Source organism: Sceloporus undulatus, chromosome 2 (genome assembly GCF_019175285.1).
Source record: "Sceloporus undulatus isolate JIND9_A2432 ecotype Alabama chromosome 2, SceUnd_v1.1, whole genome shotgun sequence".
Classification (NCBI taxonomy): Eukaryota; Metazoa; Chordata; class Lepidosauria; order Squamata; family Phrynosomatidae; genus Sceloporus; species Sceloporus undulatus.
This window is the reverse complement of record NC_056523.1, coordinates 292,713,056-292,735,763: the sequence shown is the minus strand read 5'-3', so window position 1 is coordinate 292,735,763 and position 22,708 is coordinate 292,713,056. Positions and strand designations below refer to the sequence as shown.

The following is a 22,708-nucleotide window of genomic DNA, read 5'->3' as shown; positions in this document are numbered from 1 at the left end:
GTCACAGGTAAATCCTCTGCAGCAGGCATCTTCAGCTAGATTAGCTATAGATTTCCTTTGCATCTTGCAGTGTGACCATGATGCTATTGATGCCTGATATTTTCCTTTAAATGTTGTATAATCACATAAAGGTCCAGATATAGCCATTTTTGCTTATAATTACCTTATTTCACTTCATATAAATGTTGAACTTCAGTTTCAACATACACATTCCTTCCTTTAATGCCTTAGGGATATAGCTAAACAGCACAATTAATGATAGTCTCAAAACAGTTGTGATGAACCACATTCCATAATCTGTCACTGGTTAGAGCTCAGCTTCTATTCTTTGCTTGAAATCTTGTGCTTCATTAAGTTTCTACTTCATTTAATTGGCTTACACAAAAGTCTCATGCTGTCTTTCCTTCTGACTACTGTTCCATCCACCCTGACCTACTTCATTCTCTTTTTATCTTATATTTATCTGCAATCTACAGTGGCCCTCCATGTGCCGTTCACCATTTTCTTCAGCGTACTCCCATTCATTATATTTCTTTCAACAGAAGGTGAACTTAGACCCTTCATGCAACACAGGAAGTCAGCTACGTCATGCTGCTATCTCAAGATGCCTCCTCAGCCAACAACTTTTTAATCACAGTGCATCAATTTATTTAGGGACTATGTGTGGGTGTGTTGGAGGAGAAAAACTTGTGCTGCTTAGGAGGAGAAAACAAATTTACAATTCAGAGGGGGATTTGTCTTCTCTGGAAATAAGTGATGACCAAGACCAGCTACAAACTGGAGGAGGCCCTCAGTAAAGTACCTTTTGGTAAGCCCTTACCTTCATCAGTGCAACGCTTAGAAAAGGGAGTGTTGGGTTTTGGGTTTTTTACTATAAGTCTCAGAATCCCCAGACAGCACAGCTAGTGGTTATGCAGGCTTGAGTATTTTGAGTGTTGCAGTGCATCCCTAGTAGGTCCAAACACTGAAGCTTATCGACTGAATGGTTGACTTAATGTCAACCATTAATTGACCATGACAGGTGCTCCTGTCTTTGCCAAGTAGGTGAATTGGGAGTGCCCATTTAAATGACCTGCATAGCATCCCTAAGTCAGGGCTTTTGTGCAGATTTAAATGGACAGAACCAATGAATCAGGCATTCCTCAAATGACTAGAAGAAATATAAATATAATAGGATAGTAATTAGTCGGGTGGGGGGAAAGAGGGACTTGATTCTTCCCTAAGACAAGGCAATGGCAACACTGATCAAGTACAATTCAGAGCCAGTGTGGTGTAGTGGCTTGAGCATTGGACACAATTTAATTGTACTCTGTGTATTTACTTTTGTTTGTCCTGAATCTTCTACCATTGTTTCAGTAGAACCTTGGGTTTTAGGATTATGAGTTATGTATAATTTTATACATCTCTATCATGTCTACTTTGACATACCTTTTTTTCTACATTGTAAGTATATGCCTTCAAGTTACTTGTCAACTTATGGCAATTCCGTGAATTTCATACGGTTTTCTTAGGCAAGGAGTACTCAGAGGTGGTTTTGCCAGTTCCATCCTCTGAAATATAGTCCACAGCACCTGGTATCCATTGGAAGTTTCCCATCTAAGTACTAACTGGGGCTGACTCTGCTTAGCTCCCTAGATCAGACAGGATATTAGATGCTACTTTCCCTACATTAAACCAACCCATACAATCTGCCATCACAGTTGAGCTGATCCAGGTCTCTGGCCATTTTTTAATTATCTTTTTCATCTTGAAAATATCCTTTTCAAGTGCAGTGATCCAAAGTATATAGAGTATTTCAGATGTGGTCACACCATGAGGGCGGTGTGAATATGAAAACATTATTTCAGACGTGTCTTATAATTATACCCACCTTGAAACTTGCCTTTTTAAAACAACATACACACACACAGATTTTCATAGAAATATGAACCATGACTCCAGATTTATCGGTTAGCTTTTGCCACCTCATCTTGCTGCATATGTAGTTTTCAGTCAGTTCTCACTTATGGCAACGCTAAGGCCCTATCATGGGGTTTTCTTGGCAAGATTTGTTCAGAAGAGGTTTGGCATTTCCTTCCCCTGAGGCTGAAAGCATATGACTTGCCCAAGGTCACCTAGTCAGTTTCATGGCCAGGCAGGGAATCAAACCCAGGTCTCTAGAATCATAGTCCAACACTCAAACCACTATAGCACACTAGTTAAATATTATTTACTTAATTTTGTAATTTATTATTATACCAGCTGTACAGTCCACCAGGTGTTACCAACTGAAGTTGGTCAATAATTCAGATTCTATCCAAGAATCTTAGAATCAGTGAGGTATCATTGGACATTGTGGCACATTCTAAGCAGTGTCACTTTTTGTAATTGTGCTAATATGATCTTAGTTGGTATCTGTAGTCAGTTATGATGCTTTAAATTAGACTTGTGCCCTTATAAGTTTATACTGTACACATTTACATTCTTGATACCATTGCCATGATAATGACTCCAAAACCTTCCAGGCAGTTGCACTGAGGGACAGAGTTCTGCAGCACTGGTAATTGGGGCACTGAAGGATGAAGGATCTGCCTAGCCTTTTCCTGCTAGTGAGCTGTGATATGCTGAGAAGTTGTGACAGGATGGCTGTGGTACACCTGTGGTGTGCTGAAAAGTTGTGACAAGACACCCTGCTTCTGCTTCTTGCATTGTAGCTTGCTGGTAGGAGGAGGCTGGATACATCATCCTTCAGTGCCCCACTCACCAGTACCAAAGAATTCCATCCTTTGGTGCAGCTAGTTGGATATTAAGGTGGGTTTGGGTGGGTTGGATTTGGAGATGGATGGTAGCTACAACACCATGGTTATGTATCTAATGCAGAATCATGGCCCCTGTTTTCATTCAGATATTTGTCAGTCATTTTGGAATTTCTCCTAGAGCACCTAGGACAACTGGAACTGCAAGTGTTTTCTTTTTCAGAAATGCTGAATCTCAGTTTGTAGAAATCTCAACTTGTTTGCTGTAGTACTTGTAATTATTAAAGCAGTGTATAATGTCTTAATTGTTTTGTAAAAATGTATCTGTAATTAGTCTATATTAACAATGACCTGCCCAAAGTGGTGAGTCCACACATCTTAAAAACCATTCCAGGATGCCTGGCATCAGTACTGATCCTCGTTAAGCACTGAGGCTTCAGCATATGCTTAAGGATGCCATGTGCTGGAGTGAGACAAAATGCCAGTCTAGATGTACTGAAGAGAGAAATGGGAATTGTGAAACCCTCCAAAAAACATTGAACTGCAACAATCAGCACTCCCATTGGCTATATTGGCTAACACTGTTGGGAGGTGCAGTCCAAATATATCTAAAGGATCACATGATTCTCACACCTGATGTAAGATCTGGAACAATTTACCTCATAATTTATTTCCTAACATGTTTCCCAGTGTTTGGGATGTTATTTTGACACACACACACACACACACAGAGAGAGAGAGAGAGAGAGAGAGAGAGAACAATTCTTTTTTACTTTTCTAACAAATTTATTAGTATTATTAGTATTTATTAGTATTATTATCTCATTATTAAAAGACTAAAAGCCCATTACAAGCATGCTGGAAAAAGTACACATAAAATACAAAAAAGATCCTCTTATCTTTGGAGGAACTAGATGGGCTGATTGCAGGAGTGCTTTACTTGTATATCCCTGCATTGACAGATTCTATGATCTAAGGTTCAGTAATTTGTCTTTATTGGCAGTCCAAGGTTTTTGTAGAATTCTGTGCCAGCATCACATTTCAAATGAGTTTATTTTTTTCCTGCTAGCTTTCTTCACTATCCAGCTTTCACAGCAGTATGTAGAAATGGTGTACATGATTCTGACTTGAGAATTTAAATTATCTATTTTTTGCGCTTACGGATCTTGTCCTGTTTACTCATAGCTGCCTTTTCAAGTCCTAGTCTTCTGATTTCTTGACTGTAGTCTCCATTTTAATTTATGACTGAGCCAAAGTATAGAAAATCTCTATTTTTATGTCTTCATCACTGACTTTAAAATTATGTCAGCCATGTGTGGTCATTATTTTTGTTTTGGAATAATTATTATGCTGAATTATATGCATAAACATCCTTTTCGAACACTGCCTCTATTCTGCGCCCACAAAACAATACAGAGTATAAGAACTCTGGCTCAATTAGAAGAAATATTGACCAGATACAGTAGCAGCAACAAACATTCACACTTCTTTAACCTGTTGTACAGTGGAAAACAGATTGTCCAGGCTTATTGCAATCTATCAGTGTCTCATGCTTCACTAGCATGTCTTCTCCGTTTTATTTTGAATGAACTAAATTTCCCATTGTAGGATGATATGAGGCTGGGCAGCCAGTCTTAGCTCTGGCAGACAGTCAAGACAGAAGCAAGTTCCAACAAAACAGCAGAGCAATTTCCTTCTAAATCAGGATTACACTCAGGTCTGTGACTGAACATCAAGTTGGAATACGAGATCATAGAGCCAGAGCGTGCTGACAGACCTATGATTCATCTTGTCAAATGCTCTCTCAGAACCCAAAACCATTGGTTTAGTAGTAAATGCTGGACATACACAAATGCCTTGTTCAGATCCTTCAAAGCCCAGTTCCTTTCAGCATTCCTTTGAGGGGAAACACAGAGAGCTGCCACCGCTGCCATTTTCCCACCCAGGCATTCAAAAAAGCCAGCAGAAAGGCAGAAGTTGCTGGTAGAAGGGAGTTGGTGCATCTTTTAGGTATGCCTGGGATGGACTAAGCTCTCACCTTTTGCCACTCTAATCAGAGAAGGGAATGGTTCTTCTTTCAATAAGAGTTAAAGTACTGAATTATCATTTACCAGAGGATAGGTCAACTGAAGGTTTTTGGGTCAATTTTTTGACTAAACTTTCTAGACTTGTACATGAATATACACAATATTTCATTCTCACATGTGAGAATAAATGGTTCTACGAAAAGGTTTTGCTAATTCTTCTGTGATTTTTTTCAGAACATTTTCCTGCAAAAAATCAATTTACGCACACACACACACACACAAACCATGTGTAATACTCTTCTACACACACATAGGTTTGTTTACCTGATTTTTCTCTCTCAAAAACCTCCCAAAATACAAAATAAATAAATTTCATGGAGGTTTGCCATTTTCTCAACGTGACATGAAAATTTGTGAGCATTCTTTACATCCCTAATGTATAGTTTGTCCACCCCAACTGTGGACTTGCCATCTGCGGATTGGAGCCTCCATGGATGACTGTCCCAATTTCCCAAATAGTGGCATGTGCGCATGGCCACATAGCCATTAAATCCAATGGGACTTGAGGTCCCATGGTTTTTTGGCATCCATGGAGAGATCTGGAATGGAACCCTGCAGATGCATAGGGTTGTCTGTAGTGCCTGCTTCAACCTCTGGGTTGTACTGAGTCATAAGTACACTTTAAGCAGTATGAAGCAAACAGCAAGACAACTTGAGTCTTTTGCTCTCCAGAGCTGGGCCAAGACATTTTGCTGGCAGAAACAAAGGAGCAAATGTTGCCTCCTCCCCTGTCCCCTAGCACCACATTTTTGGCACCTGTGGCAACAAATCTCACAAGCACCCTTTCCACTTGCTGTTAGTAAATAACAATCACAACAATATATGATAATTTGCTGCCTTTTAATGACACATCCAAAATCTGCTGCCTGAGGTGGCTGTCTCTAATGGCAGAAAGGGCTGTGTTGCACTCTCACATCCATAATCCAATCTGATCTCATCCTGAAGATGAATTTCTGGCCACATTTTGTGAAAAGTTATAAGAAAGAAGCATGGGCAAAACTTGGGTGAGTTCCCAGAGACACATTCAACACATTTATCAAATCACATTAGTCATTTCCATTAATCACATCTCCATTGGTCTGTGTAAGATACACACTCACACACACAGAGAGAACCCATTTTACTAATTAAAATGTGTGTAAGAAATTGAAAGCCATATATCCTTCACATGCTAAAGCAAAAATATGACTTGACAATCAAAGGCCTGAAACAGTTTAACATTAGTGGGGAGACTGCTGCTCTCTTCCTTAGGTAGTTCTCCAAAATATGTTGAAATATAATTCCTAGCATCCCCAACCAGGATTGTTTGACTCCCTGCTCAGCTTTGGAAACCCACTACCCACTTAGACAAGTCACACTCAGCCTTAGTGTGGAAAGCAGTAGAAAATCTCCTCTGAATAAATCTTACCAAGAAAACCTATGATAAGATTGCCATAAGTGTGAACTGGTTTGAAGACAACAACAAATTATCTTCACCCTGTATATGATGGTGAATTTAGACTACTTTTTTCCTCATAGAGAACCAAAACGTCACCACCATCACCCCTTGAACTAAATTCAGCACACACCAAATTGAGAAAGTGCTAATCCACGTCATTTTGGGTAATAGACCATTCCTACATTGTTCAACATCTTTATAAATAAGCTGGATGCCAAGAAAGAAGGGACATACATCAAATTTTAAGATGACACCAAAATCTAAAGAGCAGGAAATACCTCACAAAACAGAATTAGGATTCAAGATGACCTTACCAAATTGGAGAACTGGTCCACTATTAACAAAATGAATGCCAATAACGATTAATGTCCTGCATTTAGACAGGGAAAACTAGAGGAAAATTTTGTTTCTGGCCTTTCTTCCATGAAGGATCTAAAGCAGGTTATAAAGTAGATTAAAATAGAATACATCTAAAATTCTATAATTTTAAATGTGACTCTATGATCAACTTCTGGCAAAGTTGTGCTGGAGGACTTAGAGTTTCCTAGAGAGACCAATCAAATCCATGAATAATGAAATCCATAAAAGTCAAAGCCACAAATATGAAGGGCTGACTGTATTGGCACTGGGAAGATGGTGAAGAAGGGCTTGAAAAAGACAGACTTTCGGTGTTGGGTTGCAACAGTGTGTCTACAGTAAACAATGCAATAAAACTTGATCTGAGAAACCTGATTCTACTCTTGGTGACCCTACTGTCACTGTTATCTTACAATAGGCAAGATAAACAGCTGCCTCCAAAATCCCTTACTGAGCATGTATGAAGAGCATGGGGAAAGCAGATTAGCTTTCCTCACCAGCTACCCTTGCATGTTGAAAAAACATAGATCTGTAAGTTTTGCCACCAAAATGGAAATCACAGGAGAAGTGGAGACTGCTGAAGAAAAAAAAATCATTGTGGGATGCATTTTGGAAGAAGGACTTTTTTAAAACTCTCCTATGCAGGATCTCAGCTGCTATTAGTATTTGCAAATAGTAGATGAGATCCTGCATAGGAGAGTGGGAGTGACACGAAGCACTTTATTAGAAATAATCAGTGCCATAGGCCCGGTCCGCACGGGTGGAAAGTATGTGCACAGCACGTACCTAGGTTAGAAAGGGGCATCCAAAAATGGCATTCTACATGGGCATCGCCATTTTGACGTAGCGGACGCTTAGCATTCGCATGTCTCAGCACCATTATGACGCCGCAAGCTTCTTTTTTGTTGTGTGGAGGAGTCGCGTGATTTGGCCGCTGGGGCTCCTCCGCGCAGCAAATGACGGCACTGGCAGACCGCCCTTTTTGGACGGTCTGTAAAGCGCCATAGTCTCTTTACTGTTGTTCTTTCATATCTTTATTAAGTTTTAAAATATTATGTGACATTATATACATTCTTGTTACATATTTTTGCATGACAAAAGTTAAATAAAGCCTTAACATCAACTGTTTCCATCTCATTTTCTACCCATCCATCTTTACTCTTTCAACACTAACTCCCTTCTCTCACATTTCCTCTCTTCCTTTCATTCACACATATTTTCTTACTTCTTTACTTTGGAAGGAGCTTTCAAGTGGTCTCATACAGGAGATTCAATTTTATTATTATTATTAATATATTTTTTTATTTATGTAAGGCTTGCCTGACCTGCTTGTTTTATTTCACTTGTACATAGTTTTGAATAAAACATTTGCTGATACGTGTTGAACTGCTCTTCTTTTTTTCACGAACCTCTCTCTATCCTTTCTATATTATTTCTTTTTTTTTCTTTATTTATTTATTTGCTCAAGACTTAGCAAAAATTCATAACCTCCGAAATATATTTGTACAAAGATTTCCAGCGTCTTGAACTTAATCTTTTTTCCCCCCTCCCCATAAATAAACTCACCCTATCCCCACCCCCTCTGCTATATACAATGTTTTCTTGAGCATTAATTTCTTATTAAGCAATGCCTTCATGAATACCTTTTACTATTTTATATGAGGGACACCATTTTATTATGCCGTTGTATTTAATGGGACTTAAGCATCCACAGATTTTGATATTCATGAGGGGGTTCTGGATCCAAACCCCAGAGGATATCAATCTCATACATAGGAAGGGTGGCACCTGGCTTTTGAAAGCAGGAGCTATAAAAAACATCTACAAGTCTTAACAGACAGCAAGCTGCTGGTGCATGGTGCAATGGCCAAAACAAACAAACAAACAAACAAACAAACAAACTTTTAATACCGTTCCAGGCTGCATCAACATAAGTAGAATATTCAAATAAAGGGAAGGAATTGTACCATTCTATTTTGTTTTGGATACCTGAAATACTGTGTCCTGTTCTGGGGACTACATTGTAAGAAGGAAATAAGCAAGCTGGAACATATCCAGATATGGGTGACCAAGAGAGTAAATGGTGAAAACCAAGCCTGTGTGGAGTTGTTGAAAGTGCTGGGCAGGTTTAGCTCACAGAAGACTGTGAGATGATACGATTGCCATCTCCAAATCTCTGAAGGGCTGTCATGTGGAAGATGCAGTTAACTTTTTTCTGCTGCTCCAGAGGACAGGATTTGAACCAACATATTTGGATCAAAAGAAAGGATATTCTGACTAAGCATTAGGAATAACTTCTGATGTAGAAGTAGAGTAGAGCAGACTGCCTCAAAAGGAAGTGGTGAATATTTTTAAACAAAGGTTGCTGAATATTTTTAAACAAAGATTGGATGACCAGCTGTTTGGGATCTTTTAGCTGCATTTGCTGGGGATCAGACTAGAGAACCCTTGGGCTCCCTGCCAATACTACTATTCTAGTAGAATAAGAAAAGATATTCTCCAGTTATGACGTTAAGGAGTTGTCCCTTGGTTTTTAATCCTGAAATCTCTCTCTCTCTCTCTGGCTTTGCTTCGCGAACGAAGATTCAGGAAGGACTCATCCCGCACTTTGTACAAGCGCGTTGGTGACTAAAAAGGCCAATTCGGGATAAACAGGTCCGGTTAGAGAAAGCACAGCAGAAAGTCTCCTTGGGTGATGTTTCCAGGCTGCGGTTCTTTCTGCGTTGTCGTTTCTCTTCGAGGCTCATTCGGCATGAGCTTTCGAAGAAGGCTGCAGCATCATGGATAGTGCGTCTCCATGCCTCCCAATGCGAGGCCAGGGAGGACCATTGTTGGTGATCTATCTGGCCAAGCCTGAGATGTTTTTTCAGGGAGTCCTTGTATCTCTTCTTTGGGGTGCCCCTCTTACACTGACCCGTGGCGAGTTCACCATAGAATACTATTTTGGGGAGGCGATGGTCCTTCATCCTAGAAACGTGTCCTGCCCAGCGCAGCTGCGTCCTCAATAGCATGGCCTCAATGCTGGTGATCCCTGCTTGCTCAAGGACAGCAACATTTGTCACATAGTCAGTCCAGTGTATATTTAGAATTGTGCGTAAACAGTGCTGATGAAAGTGTTCAAGGAGTCGTAGGTGTTGGCGATAGGTGACCCATGTTTCAGACCCGTAGAGAATAGACAGTACAATGGCTCTACACACACTGATTTTTGTGCTTCGCCTCAAGTGTTTGTTACTCCAGACTCTTTTGTGAAGCCTTCCGAATGCACTATATGCCTTTGCTAGTCTGTGATCGATCTCTTTATTCATCTTGGCGTCTGAGGAGATGATGCTTCCCAGGTAGGTGAACTGCTAGATGAACTTAAGCACAGATGTGCCTACAGTGATGCGGGGATGGTAGTGTTCTTCCTGTGGTGCCGGCTGGTAGAGAATTTCCGTTTTCTTCAGACTGACTTCCAGCCCAAAGAGCTCTGCAGCTGTTGCAAAACAAGATGTGAGGCGCTGCAGAGCTGCTTCCGTATGGGCAACAAGGGCAGCATCATCAGCAAAAGCAGCTCACAGACTAGATAGTTTAGAGTCTTAGTGCGGGCCCTCAGGCAGCTTAAGTTAAACAGGCTACCATCAGTACAGTAGCGTATATAAATGCCGTCTTCTTCTTTGAGATCTGCCATAGCCCTTTGGAGCATCATGCTGAAGAAGACTGTAAATAAAGCTGTAGCAAGAACACAACCTTGCTTTACACCATTAGTTATTAGAAAGGGCTCCGAGAGAGCATCGCCATATTTGACTTGACCTTGCTGGCCTTCATGTAGCAGGATGATCATTTGGAGGAATTTGGGGGGCATCCTAGTCGTTCCAGGATCTGCCACAGACCTTTTCTATTCACAGTGTCGAAGGCTTGGGTGAGGTCGACAAATGTTACATAGAGTCCTTTGTTCTGCTCTCTACATTTCTCTTGCAGTTGTCTGAGGGCAAATACCATGTCTGTAGTGCTCCTATCCTGAAATACCAGCATGTGAAATTGTACTCCTTTCTCGAGTTCTTGAGTTATCACAGGGTGAGTTTTTGTGATGGCATAGAAGAAGGGTTTGTGTGATGGTTGAGATGGGGGCCAGAAATGCTTCTGAGTCAGCTGTTCAGGGCAAAGGGGCCAGAATTTGGCCTGCCTGATCAGGAAACATGGCAATCCAAAACCACGGGAGAAAGAAGCACTTTTTCAATGGCCAGTCGGGCAACAGATTGAGCATAGAAGCTACACAAGTTGCCACCATTCCTACTAGGGCTCGTGTTCCACAGAGCTTTACCTACAGCAAAACACCTGAGGCGTTTTTTTCAGGCCCTCCATTGTGGCTCTGGCTTCTACAAGGCTCACTGACATTTCTGATATTTTCCCCCAAGCCCTATGCTACTATTGCCAGGGCTTGTATAAAGAGGCACATGAGTCATAGCAGTGGCACTTTTCTCTCTATCTTGCACCAAATGGTATAGTGGACTCAAGTGCATACATCCACCATATTTCCTCTCCCCTCCCTTATTATTCTTGGCTTTTCATACATTAACAATGCACAAATGCAAGACATCAACAATTACCTTTACACTGAGCCCGAAAGCCCTAGCACTAGCCAGGAATGGCCAGAAATGAGTGCCAAGGCTTTAGAACAAGGTTGGGCAGTGTGTGGCCCATTGGCCACATATGGCCCTTGGGACCCCAAAGGATAGCTTCTGAAGCCTCCAAAGCCCCCAGATCCATTTTTTAAAATAATACCGCTTATTCTGTGATCTACTTTTGCCTGAAACCAATCAAACTGACCCAAAATCTCATTTTCCCTCCACTCCTTCCCAAAATCTGGTGTGTGTGTGTGTGTGGGAGCCCAGAATAGCCTCCAAACAAGTCAAAATGGTGGATGGAAGTGACGTAGTGTTCCTTCTAGTTTACTGAAGCACGACAATGTGGCCCACTGGAGGGGCATGGTGGGAAATGGCCCTGTGCCCACCAGTTGCCCATCTCTTTTCACAAACAAAAATAAAACATCCTTTTTTCCTATTGATAGTCACACTGAGATTTGTCTTCCTGTCCAGAAACCCAAGAACCGCAGCAATTCACTGTGACTTCAGGTGGCACCCTGAGATATTGGAAACCTATTGGCTACCTCATTGTAGGCAATACTAATGTTGATCAGTTGCCTGATTGTAGAGCAGCTTACATTTCCATCCCAGTTAGAACTGATTATGAGGTCTTAATACTGAGGTATTCAAAATTCCTCAGACTTCAGCTATGCTAACACAAGAATACCAACAACTTAGTTTTAAAATGTAGGATTAATTCCTGGAGGATAGATATGCTACAGTAGCTTCGCTGTTATTGTAATGTGTCTTCATTTCAACTCTGATTTAGAAAGATCCTGTCATAAGGTTTTCTTCATATGTTTTATTATGTGGAGTGGGTTCCATAGCTGAACAGAAATTCACACCATCTCCCAAAATCCTTGCCCAAGACTCAAAACCACTACATGTGCGAGCTCCTTTAACAGTGGCTACAAAGCATGAAAAATAAGTGATGCTTCCAAAATTAGAGGCAAGCTGCAGATACAGGTTGTTGGGATCTCCACCAAGTGTGTGTCCACCTATTGTGTCGGAGTCTGCTTTGAATGTTAGGGGATTGCATAGGTGAGGCTTGCCAGAGGCTGGGTAACTTTGAGGATCATTTCCATCTATTTATACTAGTACTGACTGGTGGAAGCCTCCAAATTTGGTCAATAAAGATTTCCCCCCCTTTGGAAAATTTGCAGAAGTGCAATCCGACAAACAATAGTAATTCAAACAGCAACACCATACAGAGCTATGAAAATTGGATAGTGAAAGCTTAGAGTTGTAGAGAGGTGATATTTATCTGTCCTGAAGAGGAAACCATGGAAAGCAGATGTGACTCAAGTGGTGTATGAGGCTGACACAGTGAGAAGAGACTCTCAGTACATGCCTAGTCAGGGACAGACCGTGAGCACAAACTGTATGCCAGCTGTGTGTGAGGATACTAGATTTGGGACTGATATTTATATCTCTGATCCTAGGCTTGAAGAGTGCTAGATGCTATCTTGCAATTTAACAATGACCTGATGATCTTCCTAGAGGATTGACAGTGGGATTCTGGAATGACTGATGGTTTTAACTTCAGAGTAACAAAACATCTATTGGGTTTAGGACAACCCCAAAATAGATGGATAAGGAAGTTGGCTGGGAACATGGAGGTGGGGAGGTAGGAAGTGGCTTGTGTCCAAGGTTACTGGCCTTTGCCTTTGTTTCTATGTGGGGAGGATGGAGAGATCAGCAAACTTGTTTAGCTTTTATTCTAGTATTACCAGGGTCCTTCACATGTGTTTGGGACTATGTGTCCTTCCCTGGTGTTCCAAAACTCACTGTGATCTCTTAAGAACATATCTGGCTCCAGATATAAAAATATGAAAATATGGAAGCCCCATTCAGCATGAGTTATGTCTAACTTACTTTAAGAGGTGCTGGAAAGCGACAAGGCATACACAACTCCATCTTCTACCAGTGGGAAAATAGCTAGGGGATTCATAAGGGGCCTGCCACCAAAGCTTCCCCTTAGCATCTACCACCTGGGATAATTGTCTCACTTTCAAAATGGTAGGGCCAATGGGAAGTCATGTTTGTGGGCTTTTCATAAGTATCTGATTGGCCACTGTGGAAAAGAGGATGCCACACTACATAAGCCCTTGGTCTAACCCAGCAGGCTCTTACAATCTTATACAGTGCATTCCAGTATACGCTGGAAGCCGCACCAGAAAAAATGCTGATGTGCCCCAGAAGTAGTAATGGGGTGTGTGCATGCCTCACGCCATGCCATAGGCATGAACCCCATTACTTCTAATGGGACTTGAGCATACATGTTTTTTCCCTTACATGGGGGGGATCCACAACGGATGCCCCCATGTAAGGGAAGGGCTGACTGTATTGTCCGAATTACCACAGCTTTTAGCTTTCCATCAGTTAAAAGGCTGTGAAGGAGTAAATATTCACAATGTGATGCAAGAATCATGAATTGTGTAGACTTCTGCAGAAATCATGAGTTATACACACACCGTATAGTGTCTTTTTAGATTGTAAGCCTGAGGGCAGGGAACCTTCCAATTAAAAAGATTGTATGTACAGCGCTGTGTAAATTTACAGCGCTTTATAAATAAAGGTTAATAATAAATAATAATAGTGAAAACCAGAAAACACTCTGCAATCTTTACAAAGATTCCTGTGGCATTTCAGTTTACTGCTAAATGAGCTCACACATACAATGAGTAACATGCAGAAAGGAGGCAGTAGGGCATGCATAACTAAGAACAAAATTAAAACAAAAACAACAACCCAGTTTTGCAGTTTTGTCCTGTAGTAGTTTGAGTGTTGGACTAAAACTCCAGGAGACCAGTATTCAAATCCCTCAGCCATGGAAACCCACTGGCTCACCTTGTGTAAGTCCCACTGTCTCAGACTTAGAAGAAGGCAATGACAAATGTTCCCTGAACAAATCTTGCCAAGAAAACCACGACAGAGTCACCCTAAGTTGAAAATAACTTGAAGGCACACAACAGCAAGTACACATCAGAGGATAGTCTCTATGTCTGCAGGAAAAAATTATGAGCTAAAACAGAAATATTTCAGAGGCTGGGTGGCCATCTGCTAGGAGTGATGTAGATGTGTCCTGTCTTCCAGTTGAGCAAAGGTTTGGACTAAGATGACCTTCAAGATACTTTGAAACTCATTGGTTCTATACTACTAGCCTCCACTTTCAGCAAATCAAGCCACACTGATTTCAGTGTTAATTTAACACTAACACCAACTAACACCATCACAAATCTACTCTGTAATGCTTATGAGATGGAGGAGAAGACTTTGCCCTGTTGATTCTTAAATTAAGTTGAAACTTAAATTAAGTTTGCAGACAAATCCAACAGAGAATCAACAGGGTGAAGTCCTCTCCCTCATCTTGTATTATAAGCATTACAGAGTTGATTTGTGGTTGGAATTTTTTTTAGTCCAAATTCTTAGAAAGAGAGACCCTGCCATTTTCCCCATTGCAAAATTTTGTCCTTCCACAGATACAGAGGTTGTCTTATCTTGAGATCTACTCCATTCAGCAGGAGTATGGTGTCAAAACATATATATAAGTCAACGGGTTTATAGTCTCTAAATTCAAGTCTTCAACATGCCCCTTCTTATTGCCTAAAAGCAAACTGAGATTGAATTTCTCCATCTATTATTTTCTAAAAGAAGACATGAAAGGCCTGCTTTTAGGATTCTGCGACTTTACTCCACTTCTCCCCCTCCCACGCCCCTAGAGTAACTGAGATTGATATGTAATGACGACAAGCCAGCTAGGAAGAGAGGAGCAGGAGGAGATGCCAATCCAACTGGCACAGTGCAGGGTCTTTAAATAGAAAATGCCTTCAGAACACAGACCAGGCACTTTTCAGAATCACAACCAGCTGCATTTTCATCAGAAAACTCCCCTGCATTCATACAGCTTTCATTTGCTTTGATGCCACACACTGGATTTGCACAAAGCCACGTCCCCCAGCTTAGTTTTCCAAAGCTTTGTGAAAGCCAGCAGGTGCCAGAGTTTGCTCCCTTTGGAAGACAGAATACCTGCTAGTGAGCCGCTCTTCTGGGGCCTCATCTTCCTCCTCTTCTTCTACAGAGACATCAGGTGATCCATCCTCATAGTCGGAGTTGCAATCAGTGTCCATTTTGTCCTCTTGCTGTGTTGTCTCCCCTCTACTCAATAGTCTCCAGGGTTGCCTGAAGCAAACTGTCATCAACAGCAGCTCAGCTCTCCTGACTCAGGAAAGCCTTTAAATAGAATGACGGAAAGTTGAAACATCAAATTGCTGCTGCCACCTTGTTCTTGCTGCTGGGTCCTAACACCACCTTATTTCTAGGGCCAACAGAGTCAACAGCAGGACCTTGGGAAGCAAGGGATGGTCCCAGAGGTTACCAGCACTCACCCAACAGCTATAAGCACAGGCCCCATGTCACACATAACAATTTAGCCAGATGTGTTGTCCTTGAAACATCCACCCAGTTTAACAGGGCTTCAAAGAATAGTACAGTAGCTCTTGTTGGCTCGTCATGTATATCTTCCTTCACACAAAAACTTTGAGTACACTCCTTCTTACTCACTTGTCAAGGCCAGCCCTACCATTAGCCAGGTCAAGCTGGAAGATGCTGGAGGGCAGTGATGATGAGAGTGCTGCCTGCTTTCACTACCAGTCTACTTCTAAGTAAGAAAAATTATTACCTTGTCCTTCCTCTAAGCCCAAAATTCTTTAGGCTAACCTCATCTCACTCTCATTCTCACATACATGTAAGTTTTACTGTTCATTAACAACTCAATGCGTGCAATTTCTCTACTTTAGCTCTTCTTGTATAGACTACTGTGTTGAGTGAGGAATGAGGACTAATCCAGGATCTGGAGCTCTCTATGTAGGGAAACTAGGCTGGCTCTCTCTGTTTTTCCATCAGCAGCCAGATGTTTTTACTCAAAACAAGCCTATTACATTTGACCAGGTTGCTACGGGAGGGACTTGCATGAACCAATTTTTTTTTACTATTGTGTTTTTTTAAAATGAGATTTCAAAAAATTAGGCTTCTATTTCTTGTTTTGCTTCTACTTTATCATAAGTGGTCTTGAGTCCTTTGTAAGGATAAGAAATAATTTTTGCTGGGTTTGACAGTGATTGCAAGAAGAAATGCATCTCGTTTTAAAATCTGCAAGGCTTATACACAAAACATCATGGCATGTTTTAGACACAGGTGGACATAAAACAAGCTTACTTTAAAATATGAACAGTTAAAAAGGCACTCAGCGGGCAAGTCGCTCAGCCTCAGAGGAAGGCAAAGGCAACCCCTCATCTGAACAAATCTTGCCAAGAAATCTCTTCAATAGGCTCGGTTTACGGTCACAATAAGATGGAAAAACTTGAAGGCATGCAACAACATTGTCACTGGGGAAAATGTATAAGTTAGGTAAAATGTGTCAATAAATGCATGTATTAGGAAAAACGTGTTTAAAGAACATGTTTGAATTTCCATATGCAAAAAAACAAAAAACATGAAGACAGAACGAAAATACAGAGAAACATCAACTACATATATCAAGATAGATTTTCACATGTCTTGTGCCAACCATGACAGTAAAGTGGAATATAAATTAAACAAATAAAAAAGTTGGAGCTAAAGTTTTTCAGGCTTAGTATTCTTGAGGAAAATTAAATGGCATCTTCAGATTCTTATAGGCTCAACGTCTAAAGGGATAGTCTTCACAAGTCAATGCAGTTCAGAGCAGAGTCAAAAGCACTTAAAATACAGCAGCATGGTGTAATGGTTTGAACCCTGAACTAAGACTCTGGAGACCAGGGTTCGATTTCCTGCTCATCCATGGAAACCCACTGGGTGACCTGGGTCAAGTTACAATCTTTCAGCCTCAGAGGAAGGCTAAGGCAACCCCATCTGACCAAATCTTGCCATGATAGGTTCACCTCAGGGTCCCTATAAGCTGGAAATGACAGGAACAACAACAAAATAAAATAAACCTTCACCAGAGAAGGTTGCAAATCTTGCCTCTTCTCTCCACCATCATCTTGGAAAGCTACTCCTGACAACTATTTATGTCTTAAGAAAACAGTAACTGTAGAATTAACCACATGACACCAGTAAAATTTCCTGAAACACAGCACACCAGCAGTCCAAATAGTAAACTGATTTCTTTTTGCTTTCTAAGATCAGATCAAGCTACTGTGACATCTTGACATCATCCACTACACCCCCACCCCCAACTGGAGCTCCTTGCCTCAATCTGCTAAAACCCACTGAAGCTGAGATCGGATACCACTTTTACATCATTAGTTCATGTATGTGAGAGTGCCTTTGACTGAAACTTTATTTAACCTTGCTGTCATAAATGAAACTAAACTAAGTTGGAACCTACTTCTGGAGTTCTTGGGTTCAGAACTGTTTACATGGGCTAGAATTTTAGCTTTTAAGAGCTGAGACCTCTTGCAGTTTTCTAGAGCTAAATTAATTCCCACATTGAATACAATTGTGAGTGCCTCCTGGGACCCCAACATTTTGTGTAACACCACAATCACTGTTATATCAGCTATATCCGATTTCTCCTCCACCTACAATTCTTTTTAGCTTCTAGTCTTTTCTTCATGCAAAGCTAAGACCAATGAGGGTAGGGTTCCCATAATTCTCTACTATAAATCGGGACAAAATGTAGGACAAAACTTAGACCAAAATTTAGGACAATTGTAGGATAAAATTTAGCCCCAAATGTAGGACATTTAAGAAAAACTGAGGACTTTCAATGTCCTACATTTTGGTCTAAATTTTATCCTGTAATTGTCCTAAATTTTGGTCTAAATTTTGTCCTACATTTTGTCCCGGTTTATAGTAGAGAATTATGGCAACCCTAAATGAGGGAGACCACAGCAACTAGCTAGAACTTCCAGGCTGTATCCAGGTCTCTGTGCAAATCCTGAAAAAAGATAGTACATGCTACAATACATGCTACAACAGTAATTATAGCATTTCAGAACTATGCAATTAAACTTCCAGAAATTCATGTGTTAGCAGATTTAGCACACTATTTGAATTTTCTAGCACACTAGATTTAAAATTTGCCATTTGCACTGTACTTTACAGGACTGTTAGTTGTCTAGATATACATTTCTAAGGAAATGCAAACAATACTACATCATGTGAACTCAGTACCCAAACAGCAATTAGGAGTCACCTGGATCACCTAGTCATTTTCCTGATATTATTACATTCCAGTACTATGGCTCTGATGAGTCTGGGAAGAGTTTGATCACAGTACCTCACATCACTGCTATATGCCTTCCATTACCAATGGACCATGAAGCCTGGCTACCCAGCAGTTCAGTTTAACTTCTGTGCATGTGCTTGTCAATATGCAGACTTGGTATATGAAAACTATTGTACATTATCATGGCTGAATGCAACACGCCAATGTCCAGCAGAATGATACTCCAAGTGGTGGTCCATGGACTAGTGCCAATCCATGAAGAAAGTACAGGAAAGAAAGAATAAATTGTACACAATGGAAACAAATATGGTACTGGTTCCCCACATCTGAGATAGCTTAAGAAGCATTGGTCCAGCAGATACAATTAAAAATTGTAATCTCCACATTGTTTCTAAACTGAATGATGCTGGTTGTGAGTATACTTCCCACAGCACTGCTAGCAATGTAATAACTAGCAAAGCATGAAAAAGTCAAGCAGCTTAAAGAAAAAGATGACAATTATAAAATGTAGCTTTATTTTCAATTCAGAAATTTTATTTCACTTAACACAATAAAAATATTCAACTTGAAGAGAAAAAACTGAAAATCCGACATCAGTGAAAAGTAACATTTGTTTACATAGGAGCTGGTCTGCAATAAATATAAGAGGCACAAATTGTGCTACAGCAGATCTAAAAGTCATCCCATACTTTTTTTGGGGGGGAAAGTTAAAATTTAAGAGATTTTTAAATCACAATTTATACAGCAGCGGACCAGCTTACATATTTACACAACATAGAAACAGATATTTTTATTTTTTAAAAAGGGAAAAAAAAAAGAAAAGAAAAAAAAGAAAAACTTGGCTTATAGTAGCAGCTATTTTTTTAGCAGTTATCAGTACTATTCATTTGGAAAGGAAACTGTAGGGCAGGGCCTAAACCAGGATGGCTCCATATCTTACAACAAAACAGAGGGCTGGGAGTGCAGAAGTACAAGAGAATTACACTTCCTCATACTTATTCTGGTGCAGGAAAATTGGGGCAGGTATGTATGAGCAACAGTACCACCTTTGCACATTCAGTTTCATGTATTACACATTGGAAGTACAGTTAAGAGGAAGCAGAACTCTTGTTCATTATTTTTCTCCCATTGCTTTATTTTAACGTTCAAAGTTGCCACTGGCCTGAAATGAATATTACTCCTTTACTACACACTGTAGGTTGCCATATCCCCACCCACCCAAACATTTCTGCTGACCATGTATGACAAGCTGTACACACAAACACAGTCCCATTGGCCAGGCTTTTGTTAAGGAATGTGAAGTACCTGACAACATCTAGGAGGGGCACAGATCAGGTTAGGCAGAACACACAGATGGTTTATCAAACCTGTATGTTCTGTGGCACTTTGCTGTGCTCAGGTTTGCAAGTCACAAGTTATAACAGCCTAACATCAACTGTTCAATTGCTCTGTGGAAGCTCTGCTGCTTAAAAATTCCAGTTAAATTTATAATTCCTGGGATACATAAATGTTCAGTGAGGTGGTAAACCTATGTCAGACACATACAAGGGATGCTTCTACACAGGATAACATTCCATGCAAAACCAAAGCGTTACAACCTAGCTTTCTTTGAAAACTAGTCTTCCACATTTAGGGAGCCTTGCTGTTGGACTAGCATGCTACCATGCTAGCCCTTGTACAGTCCGCCCTCAGTATCCATGGGCTTGCCACCCGCAGATTTGAGTATCCACAGATATGCATGAGGCTGCACTGCCATTAGGGACAAAGGGGTGGGTGGGTGGGCTGTGTGGGCGGGCGGGGAGCTGTCAGTGCAGGACTGCCTGATAGGAGGGCAATGGTGAGTGCAGGGAGGGGGAGCCCCAACTTCTCTGCTCTCCTCTGGGCAATGGTGAACCCTGTGGACACCGAGGGCTGACTGTATTCAGAGATTGAAAAAAATCCTTTTTTCGATTAAAACTCCCTGAATTCTTCAGCTATGATTACTACTGGTCATGTTAGGTAATGCATTCTGGGAATACTAGTGCAAAAATCTAACTTTTCTACACTATGCTCACCTGTAGTCTAAAGTGGTACAATCTAGGCTCGTGTTTACCAGATCACTGAGACTGAGGCCAGATCAAGAGCTTTATTTATGCTTATGTTATTTTGTTTAAAAGCTGATGTTTGATGTAAAACTAGGGGAAAAAATGGAAAAAGCCAAGTACAGCCAAAGTGCATATTGCATTTAGCAGATGTAAAGCAGAGGCTACTTATTCTTAAGGAAGTGTATGCCATATGCTAGTTTTTGAAGGACACTAGCTGTCATACATTACAAAACTTGCCAGTTTTACATTTTCATATTTAATGTGGTCAAGTCAACCACTGCAATGCAGACATTAACAATAAAATCAAAATTCAAAAGATTTGCAAAAAAATTTATTACAGCAGTCTCGTTATTGGTCACTGATTCAATCTGCTTCAGAAAGTCTGCCTTCAAATGAATTTCAACTGAACAAATAGTTTTTAAATCTTACAAAAGTTTCCTTAACAAAATCTTAACAAAACATTTATTTTAAAAAGTGCAGTAGGGAAGGGAGAAAAACTGCATCCCGGGGCTTTGATAATATCTTTTGTATTTTAGTTCAGAACAGTCCAAGAGGATAAAAGTCAATCATCTTTTCTGTATAGTTGCTCTTAAAGGTAGTATACAGTTCAAGTCCTTCCTGTCTCTCAGTCTTTGCCATGACTATAAGACAAAACAAAATTATGAAAGCATTAGTATTCCACATGACTTAAGCCATTATTGCAAAGTTAAGAGCAGCATCTGAAATACAAGTATGGTTAAAGGACACAGTGTCCAGTGGCTTGATGTATCGCTGGAATTGTTTACTTTGTTTTTCTGAAATGCAAGCCTTCTATATTTTCAAACCCTCTGTTTTAGAATAGGTTTTCCATGTATAACTTTGTGTCTAGCCCTCCAAGAAAGGTAGCTTACAAAAATTCAAAATAAAACACTGGGGACTGCTGTTCAAGAAAAAAACCCACAACAATCCGGAATATGCTGAGTGTGCACCAATAGCTGTGCAGTTATTTTCTGAATCCAGAGTGGAATATCATACACTACAATGATTTTACAGGTAACTGTTTTCACTATCACTACTGTGTAACAAATGTTTGAAAAAGACAAATTGGATTCTGCAGGATGAAAAAGGAGTTTGGCAAATTAAGGTATTGCTGATTTTAAAGTATAATGAAAGAGATATTTTAAACCTCGCTTATGATTTTATTTATTGCACACACCACTTTGATAAGACTCCATTTTGTTAGGTGGTGTATAAATTTTGTAAGTAAGTAAATAACTTCTTTGTTTTCCATTTGTTCCATGACTCTTATCTGATACACATCACAGCAAAGAATAACAGAGCCTAAAACTGCACTACATTATAATTCCATTTTAATATTGTATCTTAACTGCCACAACAATATATAATTATGCAAGAGGATCTTGTAGCACCTTTGAGAATGACAAAGTAAGAGGCTGGCAGCATGAGCTTTCGTAGAGTGAAGTCTAGGAAAACTCATGTTACCAGCTTCTTTCTTTCAGTTTGTTTTTAAAGGTGCTGCAAGATCCCTTTGTATACTGATTTTCCAGACTAAGGGCCTGAACAGGCAGGTGAAAATAAAGCTGCTTTGGTTCACTTTCAAGATATGCTGTTTAAATGATGCATGAGTCCTAAGAGGCTGGACGCCGTGCCAAAGCAGCTTTGGCACAACTTCTGGCCTCTTAAGATGTGTGTGTCATTTAAACAGCATACCTCCAAAGTGACCTGAAGCAGCTTTATTTTGGCCTGTCTGTTCAGGCCCTAACATGGCTAGAACAATATATCATATCAGTATTTTCAAGTCAATAACAGGATGTCATAACTGATTGTGAAACAAGTATCTACTACTAAAAGGAGGAACCACAGCTCAGTGATAGATCACATGCTATACATGGAGACAATTGCAGGATCAGTTAAAAAGATTAGGTAGAAGACCTATATTGAGCCTCTTTCAGTCAAAGTAGACAATAGTGGACTGGAGGGATAAAAAAATCTGACTCAGTTTAAGTTATGTTCCTATGTTTTACCAGTGGCCAATCGCACACTAGATGATAGCTAGCATATACAGCAGCTATACCATCATATTAGGACAATATTTTTCAAAAAGATACATGATAAAGAAGAGAATCTTTGTGGGAAAACTCTACTGTCCATGCACTCAATATGAAAATCAGT

The 22,708-nt window shown here is 40.3% G+C and overlaps 2 protein-coding genes across 3 annotated transcripts in view; both read right to left on the bottom strand.

Annotated features, from left to right (window-relative positions):
- CMYA5 (cardiomyopathy associated 5) overlaps window positions 1–15,454 on the bottom strand; it is an 89,375-nt gene extending 73,921 nt beyond the window's left edge. The window contains 1 exon segment of the mRNA XM_042452169.1: window positions 15,269–15,454. Coding sequence (XP_042308103.1) covers window positions 15,269–15,438 — 170 coding nt within the window. The 5' untranslated portion in view covers window positions 15,439–15,454.
- A 3,809-nt stretch (window positions 15,455–19,263) lies between these two features.
- Window positions 19,264–22,708, bottom strand: part of TENT2 (terminal nucleotidyltransferase 2) — a 59,030-nt gene continuing 55,585 nt past the window's right edge. For both annotated transcript variants that reach the window (XM_042452019.1, XM_042452018.1), the window contains exon 15: window positions 19,264–21,177. In XM_042452019.1, the coding sequence (XP_042307953.1) occupies window positions 21,103–21,177 (75 nt within the window). In that variant the 3' untranslated portion in view covers window positions 19,264–21,102. The remainder of the gene's footprint in view (window positions 21,178–22,708) is intronic.